The sequence below is a fragment of the Camellia sinensis genome, chromosome 1 (assembly GCF_055761805.1).
Source record: "Camellia sinensis isolate YWXY chromosome 1, ASM5576180v1, whole genome shotgun sequence".
NCBI lineage: Eukaryota > Viridiplantae > Streptophyta > Magnoliopsida > Ericales > Theaceae > Camellia > Camellia sinensis.
This window is the reverse complement of record NC_138961.1, coordinates 167511721-167523347: the sequence shown is the minus strand read 5'-3', so window position 1 is coordinate 167523347 and position 11627 is coordinate 167511721. Positions and strand designations below refer to the sequence as shown.

Here is an 11627-nt window from a genome sequence, read left to right as displayed (position 1 = left end):
AAGTTCTAGCCAATTCTTGAGTTCAATCTTCAAATTCCCAAGCTTGAGCCAAAAATTGCACAAGTATCTCCCTCTCTCTCTCTCTATGGCCGGCCCTCTCTCTCTCACAATTGTATAACTCAGATTGTTTTGAGTTCAATGAAAGTAAGGGAGAGTGTATTAAGGCCCCCACTCAACACAATATAATAATAATAAATAATTGGACACTAATTCACCAATTTAATCAACTTAATCTGGTCCGAATCAATTTTCGATTAAATTTCACTGTAGGCTCTAAAAATTATGCCAATCACAATGGCGTAATCGATTTTGGTTTCGGTGGCCGATAAGGCCTTCAATTTAAATTCCGAAGTAGATAATCAAACAGATATTCCTACGGTGAACAGATAGAAATTCAAAATCACACATTTTCACATAATGGCACACAAAATCATATTAAACATATAATCAGACTCATAATAAGGACTAATTAGCTAATTACGGAACAGGGTTATCACAGTCTTCCCTCCTTTAGGAAGTTTGGTCCTCCAAACTTATTTCACCTTTAGTCAAAAACAATTCGGAACGCTTTTCATTCAACGGTTCCAATCCTTTTTTATAGTCATTTACTGCTTAGTCTCAAAATCAAGCAACACTCTGTTCTCCATCAGTCAGAGACTTACCTTTCCTGCCATACAAGGCTTGTATGGTGCCATGCCGAAACTAGAGTGTGAGCCGTTATTGTAAGCAAAGTCTGCCAACGATGGGTAGATTTTTCCAATTCCCCGGAAGTCTAAAGTACACATTTGGAGCATTCCTCCCAGAGTCTAGATAGTTCTTTCTGATTATACATCAATTAGCGGATGGAAGGTAGCGCTGACTCACAATCTAGTTCTCATCGCCTCTTGAAGGCTTGTCAGAATTCAAACGCATTTTAGGATCCCTGTCCAAACAATGGATACTAGGGTCTCAGGCAAACGAGCAATCTTGTCGATGTAAACAGTTGCTAGTCTATAAGCATCACACGAAGATTTTGCAGGGAGGATATGAACAAACTTAGTAATCCTATATATAATAACCCAAACGGGACTTATACCCTGGGTGTCCAAGGCAACCCCACAATAAAATTCGTAGTCACATATCCCTATTTCCATTCCGAAACAGAGAGAGATCGAAGTAGTTCCGCCAATATCTGATATTTGACTTTGACTTGTTAGCACCAAAAATATTTAGACACAATTTCACCAATTGCCCTCTTCAAGGTAGGTTACCAACATATTTTTTTCGGATGCCAGCTAACTTTATCACAGAAGTTCGGTCTACTCCCTTGTCACAAAAGTTCAATTCATTCTTCAATAATTCCACAATTCACAATCTGATTCGGTATTTAGTTTAGTGACTCATCACAGTTATCCAAGGTTAACCAAAAGTCTTCAGGAATATGAAGTGGATCTAAATACTGATTCCCGAATCAACAAAGGTGGCATCGAAGCAATCAATTTCTAACACAATACACGTGTCCTTAATTCATTCAACAATTTGCGGTTTATAATTCAATCAACATTCAATCCCCTGTTCTATCGAGTCTTTCCATATTATCTAATAATCGTCAAAAGCATAAGGCAATGCATATACAAATCCCCATGATGTCAAGGGCAATATCAAAGGAGTCAATCACCCATCAAGCACAATTTACACATCCCCAGAGCCCCAATTACAGAATATAATGGCACTGAGCAATTATTTACACAGAGCGTACTGAATTCACACACTTTCAGATAATCAGGGTTTTTCCAAAGCTCCTTTGATGCTAATAACATCCACATAATACCAAAAGATGACATTCCAGACAAAACAAAGGAATAATTGTCTCGAAATCAAAGCACACCCGTTCACGACCGTCAGTGGCCAACTCGAGATCGATTAAACAAACCCACTCGTACAAAACCGTCGGTGGCAAAAGAGATGACTCAACAAAGGTGCTACATAGGCTTAACGTCCCCTAGCACGAAAGGACGCCCCAAGAATGTCATCAAAACAAACACAACATCACTCACCATAACCTAATTTCCCAAAATCCGATAACACTGACACAACTACTCCCTCATACAAAACATATTCTAATCAGTCAAGGATAAATGTTCAGTACTGCTTATAATCAAATCAATCTGCCGCCATTGGTTGCCATAGCGTCAAACAAACAAGAATGTGACAATACACAAACATTGTTCCATAAAACTCCCAATCATTGGATTTGCTCAATCCCGTTCACTTGTAACAAGTATGTCTCCAACAAATATAGGTCGGTTCTTCATAGTGTTCATGGTTAAATCGGTCTGTTGATAGCCCGCAAAAGGTCTTTCAAATAAGTCAAGTACTCCAAACGGATTCAAGTTTTGGGTCTATCAGTTTTTTTGCCAAGAATAATCTGGGCATTTATTTATACATGATTCTTAATTCCCTTTTTATAAAATCGGATTAGATAGAGGGTCTTATCGACCAATCCAAGCAAGGGTCTTGCCAAATTAAGTCAAACAAAGGCCCCATCAAATTATATCAAATGAGGGTTCTAACAGGTCCAATCAAACAAAAGTTCTATCAGATTGAATCGGATAAAAGTTTTCTCAAAGGGGTATTTTTGGTTCTGTAAGGCACACTTCTTTGCTTAGGTACCTAGTCGATGGTTTTACAACTGTTCTAAGTTCATCAGTTCTCAAAATCATATCGGAGTCATTTATCACAATTGTTTACGTCAAAGTATTTCAAATCATGTACAATATGGCACTTTCACATAAGTTCAGGCGTAGTTGCATATGTAGGCATTCATATCAGGAGGTATATATCATAATCAATATAGAAATCCTCAAATAGGTCTTATATGCAAGCACATGGTACACAATAACACAATAAACGAAGTTCTTCGGTTACACATAACACAAGATTTGTCACGCAGAGGTTCCAAATTAGTCACAAAACATAGGTTTACGAGTCAAGCTTGATATAGTCACATAGTCCAGTCAATTTTCTACCAATTAGAATACATGATCTTGCAATTTATAGAGTTCATTATTTGGGGTGCTCAACCCGGTCACATAATCACATAGTCATAATTCCAGTGGTTCAGCCTTTAAAGACAGTAATACAATAAATTACCCCGAACATGGGTCAAGACGTACATGTGCATGTACAAAGTCAATCGATATCCCAATACATTAAATGAATACGGTCTCGATCTTGTGGGTCTAACCAATCTAGATGCACATGCAGCAGATACGAAAAAAAAGATGCCGATCCGAATCAATTAATATCCCAAGCAAAGATGTGCACACGTACTAATTCAGAATCAATCATCACATAAGCATGCGTTTATAAACAATATAGATACCTGGGATAACAGTCACAGTATTCTGAGTGCTTTCTGGGATGAGTGTAATTACTCTATCCTGATTAGCAATTCCTACCATTGGTACGAATCTAGCTGAGACAGAAGATGTATCCACATTTTGTCCAGTTTAAGGACAGTTCCTTACCATATGGTCCATTTTACCACACCTATAACAAGCCCAGAAGTCTGATAACAAACCCCTCGGCGTTTCTTACACTGATGGTGGCAAAGGTTCTCACCGTAGTGGCAACTGACGTTGTTGTCTCAAAATCTCTGTCATTTTTTGTACTATTCTTTCCAGTCTATCAAATCGGGCTATGGAAGAGTCTGCCAACTCGTATGCCCTTACTTTATCCGTGTTCTACACAAATTCTTATTAATCCTTGCCAATTATTGGGATGCCCAATACAAAGATAAACACCGATACACATGCGTACATTCGCACATAGGCACATTGTTACTTTCTCATGTTATGTATTGACAAGACACAATTAATCACATACGTAACAGATGATTGCATACTTATCAGATATCGCATGCTGAACATTTACTAAGTAGTTATATACTCAAATCATGTTCATATTTCACATAGACACCCATTTGCGGAATCGAATGCACATAGGCAACTTTTCATGATTCATATGTTCATATATGTGCATTATAACAAAACAAACTCATTGTACATGTTAGTGCAACAATCCATATCTCATATAATCACATGTTTTCAACATTTGATTAAACTTGCATTATGCTTTATACAAAAGATTCACAGGTATACATATACTAAAGAGCATACATATTCAAATATTTTGCAATGCAAGCAATTCACAAACTTATAGCACATAATCGTTCATATCAAAATAGTTAGGCATATTCTCAATGCTTCCAAATTCATACTTACCATATAAATGCATCCTAGATCTTCTCTAGACGCTTATTGCTCTTTTGGACAAGTGTGTGAGTTATTAACTCGTGCTCTGATACCACTCTGTCACGACCCGAACCCACCCCTATGGGTTAAGGCCATAATCAGCCAGTAATCACGAGATTGCCTACGACTTCAAACCAAATAAGACAAAACTCATCAGAGTAAAGGGGCAAAATCAGAAGGAAATTTAAAACTTTGTCCATAGAGCCGCGCTTACATGCACATCATAACATTCCATACATACATATGTTAATAACTCATAACAGAAAGTATAGTAACATAAAGTTCTATACAGACAGGATCATTCAAATCTAAGTCAGCCAAATTAAAGCTATGTACAGACGTACACCAAAGTTCTCGCCAACATGACAAAATAACATAGAATGGCAGAAGGGCGAAGACGTGTCTCGTGTGTGAGACGCAAGGGCTAACTCTTCAAAACCTTAGTTGTTCCACACAGACTTCACTAGGGCTGGGTTTGGACTTCTCTTGGCTCTCTTACAAACACATGAATGTGCGTGAGCGAAAACCCAGTGAATAATATCAAATAAAAAATACACATTGGAACAATATACACTAAACGGCCTTGGGCCCAATTTATTTTTCTACTAATACATACATACATAGACATGTGTAAGTTAAGTAACTGCAGTTCCAAACACATCATAGAGCCTTGGGCCCAATTCATTAGTGTCAAACTGTTATTCGTGCCAAACTGTTATTCGTGTCAAACTGGCATTTGGCCTTTTTAAACTTCCATATCAAACTGGCCTTTAGGCCTTTCAAACTTTCATATCAACCTGGCCTTTAGGCCTTTCAAACTTTCATTCATGTAAATCTGGCCTCTGGCCCATTCATGCATGTCAAACTGGCCTCTGGCCCATTCATGCATGTCAAACTTTCATTTTTGTCAAAACGGCCTTTGGCCCAACCATTTATGTCAATCGGCCTTCGACCCAATCATTCATGTCAAAACGGCCTTCGGCCCAATCATTTATTCTTGTCAAAATGGCCTTCGGCCCATTCATTCATGTCAAAATGGCCTTTGGCCCATTCACTTATTCTTATCAAAACGGCCTCTGGCCCATTCATTTATCCTAACAACCATTGTCCACCAAACGAATCAATGAACTTATAAGACTTACATAGAAGTAAGCAATTTGGACAACGACATAATTCAGATATCTTTGTTAAGGTATTACTCACAGTGATCGGCTTGTGGATTTGCCCTGGAGCTTGACCCTACACATCATATAACACATATAGGTCACAAATAAGTCAATCTGTTCTTTAATTCACGTATCCCTCTTTAGGCTTCATTCTTATCTCTTTAATTCAATTACAATGCCCAATGTATGCCTAAGAGTGCTTAGAAGTGAAAGGGAACGGAAAACAGAACACAGAATGCATTTTCAAAATTTCAAAAAACAGGCTTCCCGCTCGAGCGTGGACTTCCCCGCTCGGGCGGACCCATGAGGTTTGCAAAAGTACTGGTTATGTCATTTTTATGCTCGAGCGTGGAACTTGGACGCTCGAGCGAAAGTCCATCCTACATAGCTCCCCGCTCGAGCGTGGACTTCCCCGCTCGAGCGGACATCAAGGTCTGCAAAAAATACTGGGAGCACGAAATTCACGCTCGAGCGGCGGTTTCCACGCTCGAGCGGACATCAAATTTCTGGGTTTTCCAGAATGTGTTCTTGAGCTCAAATCCGACCTCCAAAGGTTCCAAACTCATAATCTCAGCTCAAACTTCACATATTTGTGTACTAACATGGTACAAACACTAAATTACAACATAATGGAGCTCAATTTCACAAAATAATAACATGCATGGCTCAAATTACACCAAACTCTTTTTCATCATAACACATTCATGTATTCAAAGCTCCTATCCTCAAAAATTGTACATGAATGTGATGTATTACTCTCATCTTCAACTTAGATGATACAAATGGTGATCATAACATGAGCTTTAACCAAAACTCTACATGAATCATGTATTTCAAGCTCAAACATGCAAATTCAAAACAATTTCTTACATGCATGCACATATTGGCTCTCAATTCATCAAAACCAATTCAATTACACTTCAATCCTTACTCTTGATCAATAATCAACTTTGAATACACAAAATCACACATTAAACTCATGGATTTACTCACCTAGGAACTTCAAACACCCAAGTTCTAGCCAATTCTTGAGTTCAATCTTCAAATTCCCAATCTTGAGCTAAAAATTGCACAAGTCTCTCCATCTCTCTCTCTATGGCCGGCCCCCTCTGTCTCACAATTGTATAACTCAGATTTTCTTTTAGTTCAATGGAAGTAAGGGAGAGTGTATTAAGGCCCCCACTCAAATAAATATAATAATAATAAATAATTGGGCACTAATTCACCAATTTAATCAACTTAATCTGGTTCGAATCAATTTTTGATTAAATTTCACCGTAGGCTCTAAAAATTATGCCAATCACAATGGCGCAATCAATTTTGGTTTCGGTAGCCGATAAGGCCTTCAATTTAAATTCTGAAGCAGATAATCAAACAGATATTCCTACGGTGAACAGATAGAAATTCAAAATCACACATTTTCACATAATAGCACATAAAATCATATTAAACATATAATCAAACTCATAATAAGGACCAATTAGCTAATTACGGAACAGGGTTATCATAATATTTTGACTCTATTCCATCAGTTTTACACTATCGCTATAGCCATCGAATTCTTTTTGAATTTTATTTACAGCGACGGTTATTAACCGCGGTTATAGGCTATTTTTGTTATTCAATTAGCAATAATATATAGCTTGAAATTTTTAATGATTTGCTAACCATTAATGGTTGTTTCTCACTTATCCCTGCTCACATTATATATCTATAAAAACACTATTTTATTCTAATGGCTCAATACTCAATAACTGTGAAACGTAAAAGAGTCTTCATTTTCATAATCCCAAAATATATAAAACACCTTAATTAAAAGGTTCATTACATAAGCCTATAATACAAAATAGATCCAATATTTCTAGTAAACTAATAGCCCACACCATAATCTAAAAGGTACAAATAAACTTGTCACATGACAATAGTACTCAAATGTATTACTCATGACGCCGTTTTATAAAGACCTCCATAAAAAACGTTCAAATCGAGAAATGACGTCCATTGTTTGATTAAGAAAGGAATCCCAATTTCATCTGCAAATGCCTGCACAAAATAAAAAACAAAGTCTCATTAAAATCCAAAGTCCTTGTATGAGTAATAGAGATCTGCTATCAATGAACAAAAAAACAATATACGACCTATATCACCTTTCCAGTCTCATAAGACACCACCTTCGGTGCAGTAAGGTCACGCTTGTTCCAACTAGAAGCTTGTTTACATTCTCACTTGCATACCGGTCAATTTCGCTTAACCATTGCTTGACATTGTTAAAACTCCCTTGATTAGTCATATCGTAAACAACCTGACAACAAAACCACTAGAATAAGACTAAATCCATACATTAAAAAGCAAACTCAACAAGAAGACAATTCAATGCTTTCAATAATGCCATGTGCACCGCGATAGTAACTGCTACTGATTGTCCTAAAATGTTCTTGTCCAGCAGTATCCCACTGCATGTCCAGAGAAAAGAAGAAAGATGAGAGTTGTTAGCAAGAAAACAGTTTATAGAAAAACAGGGGACACCATGTTGAAGAAAACATCACAATAAATTTTGACTAAAAACAAAATTTTCATATAATTAACATATAATCTCAAGAGTGTGAATTCTCTGGATTTCATTTCGAATAAAGCTATCCTTCAAATTTTTACTGAATTTAAGCATACTTTTATGCAAAATTTCCATCCTACGGCAATGAAATGCTTATATGGCATTCCTTATTTACACAGATTCCCAATCAAACACTAAATCAAAGCTGAAACTGAAATTTACAGCTTTCATAGACAGAACAAACTAATAACGCACTTAAAACATACAATCTGAAGTTTAATGGTTTTCCTATCCTGCTCAACTGTGCGGATTTTCTGTAGAAGAGAACATAAGAATAATTTACAACTTTACAATCTATGTTAAGGTAATCAGCAACCCAAACCAAGGGAAATAAAAAAGATTGCTTACGAAGTCAACTCCAGTAGTGCTAATGTAACTTTCCAGATATGAATCATTCTGATTACAGAAATAATAAAAATGGTTAATGAACTTGGCATCTGTCTGGAGGCCACATTTGTCTAGAGACCAGAAAACATTGAAAAATAACACAATCACATCAAAACAACATGGCTAATTAAAGCAATCTTGAAAAAGAAAGAAGGAATAGAAATAGAGGGGGAAAAGAAGAAGAAGCTGTGTAAAAGAGGGAGAACTTACAGCAAACCTCAAAAGGAGACATGATTTGCCAACACCTGAATCTACAATGAGCAAAAGCTTAAACAGGTAGTTGCTGCAAATAAGCAACCAAAAAAAAATTAAAGTGGAAATAATGTTTGTATCAAAATGTAGGAATGTACACAGAAAGAGAAAATAGTTTCGTATAATTTCTCCACAAAAAATAAAAATCAATGTGCAAGACCACCTTGTTCCCACAAGTGAATAAAGTAAATTGAAAGCTTAAGAGACTTATAAAATTATTCATAAATGATAATACACACACACAAGCATTTTGTGTTTCTGGTCATAAATATTACTACCTCTAAAAGTACAAGAGGGTTTCCAATCATTACAACTCTATAGTATTATCTATGCTCATGCAGAAAGGTTGAATAATTAATCAGTTAACAATTTAGAAAGGAAACTGATAAAAGAATAATCCGCCACACTTGCTTGCATGCACAATGAGACAGCAGATGCTCAAATTTACTAGTAACCTCTATGAATGCAATGTCATTGTATATATATAAATTATACATCAAATCACAAACAACTCTCAAGCACCCAGAACACAGATCAAACAGTGTATAAAATTCAACTATATCATATTTTTTTTCTGGTCATATAAATGCATTACAAAACCATACTCTGAATGTATGACCATTCAGATTCTTTCTTCTTCTTTTTTTCATTTTAAGTGAAATTCATAAAGGACATAACAATTAAACTTGACATAATTCAACAAACAAGATCAAAATTCTTTATAAGGGTTAAAGTTGATATGCGTTGATTTGGCCTAGGCAAGCAGATTTATTAAATTTGAGCTGAACCAACTCCTTTTTCTAATTTGTATGTATTATTATTCTTGAGAGTAATCATTAATCAAATTAAGAAGGTAGGTTCAGTTTAACCCCCAATAAGAGGGAATTATTCTTGGAAGCCCATTAGGCTCTGGTTTTGTTTAGTTTGGATAGTTGTAGAAAGAACTAAGCCACCCAATCCAACCCATTCAAAGATCTAATAGCGAAAGTAATAACATAAGCAAGCTAACACGCCTAATCAATTGACAAATAGCAATCAATTAACCACATAAAACCAAATAATTAAATCTTTAAGACTACTTTCTGAAATGCAACTCAGAATTGAAAACTATGTAAAGAATTTGGGGGAAATGAACACAAAAAGAAAATCACAACACTAGAAACTAGTCCACAAAATATATTTGAAGTACGCAGATTAAATTGGAAAAGAAGAAAAGAAGCCCCATGTGCTTGCAAAACCAGATTTGCAAATATCTACTCATCACAAGATTTGGTTCTCTTAGGCTACTCTGACTCTATCAGATTGGACGAAACAGCTAAAGTTATCGCAAAAAGATTTAGTTCTTGTAATCCAATGTTACACGCACAATATTAAGTCACTTCTTCATGTATTTATTTTTGTATTTTTTTATCACATTTTTTTGCTTATATCACCTATACTTGGCTACTCTGACTCAATTTACCTCTTTACTTATATCACCTAAAGTTTTGTTTACCTCTTTGTTACACGCACAAGATTTGGTTCTCTTAGGCTACTCTGACTCTGTTTACCTCTTTGCTTATATCACCTGTACTTTAAAATTGTGCATAAAAAATATAGTATTAAGTAGTCATTTTTAGGTTAAAAACAAACAAGCCAACAGAAAAAAAAAAATCATAAAAATGTATTAATAAATAAGAAATTAATAAATCGAAAACACTCACCAATATATTAACATGTTTCAACTTATTTTGTTATTTATTTCAGAATAGGTGAAAATTTTATTATACAATAATGGTTAGGTAAGGTTTGCTCCATTCTATCATCACCATTTATTATTTAATTACAAAAATTCTGTCAAATAAATGAGATTCATGCATTTAATGAGTTATGTTTGATTCATTGATTTATTAAATTTAAATTTTTCCTATTGTTATGTTCATATAGCATTAATGGTAATCAAGATAACAGTTAATATGATCACTTTATTTATTACTTTTTTTAATAAATATTTTTATTTTTATTTTATAGGTAACAGATGATCTATAAAAGAAAAGGAAATGGCCAAATACAATAATTGTTTCTTTCTAGGGCCAAAATAATAGTGGTGATTAAATAGTTCCTTTTTTGACAGGAAGGTTTGGTCATTGACCCATCGTTGAGAGCATCATACCAGCATCAACAATTCTACTTACCCCCAAAAAATATTCAATGTAGTTGTGGCCACACAATTTATCACAAAATTGGACACAACTTTTTAAAATTGAACATTTTTTGAAATTTATAGAATAATTCTAAGTCCACACAATTTTATCACAGAATTTGACACAACTTTTTCATAGGAGATGTAACCATTAAATGTGTGAGTCCCACCTCCATATGAAAGAAGTTGTGTTTGATTATGTGATCGGATTATGTGCACGTAAAATAATTGATCAGAATGAGAACTCACCTGTAGGGTCCGCATTGACTAAACTAATGAGCTGCAAAGAGACTTTTTGTCCAAAGAACTCATGAACACATATGGGTCACAAATAAGTCCATCCATTCTTTAATTCACATATTCCTCTTTAGGCTTCATTCTTATCTCTTTAATTCAATTACAATGCCCAATGTATGCCTAAGAGTGCTTAGAAGTGAAAGGGAACGGAAAACAGAACACAGAATGCATTTTCAAAATTTCAAAAAACAGGCTTCCCGCTCGAGCGTGGACTTCCCCGCTCGAGCGGACCCATGAGGTTTGCAAAAGTACTGGTTATGTCATTTTTATGCTCGAGCGTGGAACTTGGACGCTCGAGCGAAAGTCCATCCTACATAGCTCCCCGCTCGAGCGTGGACTTCCCCGCTTGAGCGGACATCAAGGTCTGCAAAAAATACTGGGAGCACGAAATTCACGCTCGAGCGGCGGTTTCCACGCTCGAGCGGACATCAAATTTC

The 11627-nt window shown here is 35.7% G+C and overlaps 1 protein-coding gene across 1 annotated transcript; it reads right to left on the bottom strand.

The window, feature by feature from the left end:
- Positions 1-7218: 7218 nt before the first annotated feature.
- Positions 7219-10274, bottom strand: LOC114288822 (ras-related protein RIC1-like; the record flags this gene model as incomplete). Its single annotated transcript, XM_082916983.1, has 7 exons — positions 7219-7504; positions 7609-7763; positions 7843-7914; positions 8279-8326; positions 8421-8468; positions 8670-8742; positions 10207-10274. Coding segments are annotated over 7 exons (498 nt in total), but the record flags the coding sequence as incomplete, so codon positions are not given.
- Between the last annotated feature and the right edge of the window lie 1353 nt (positions 10275-11627).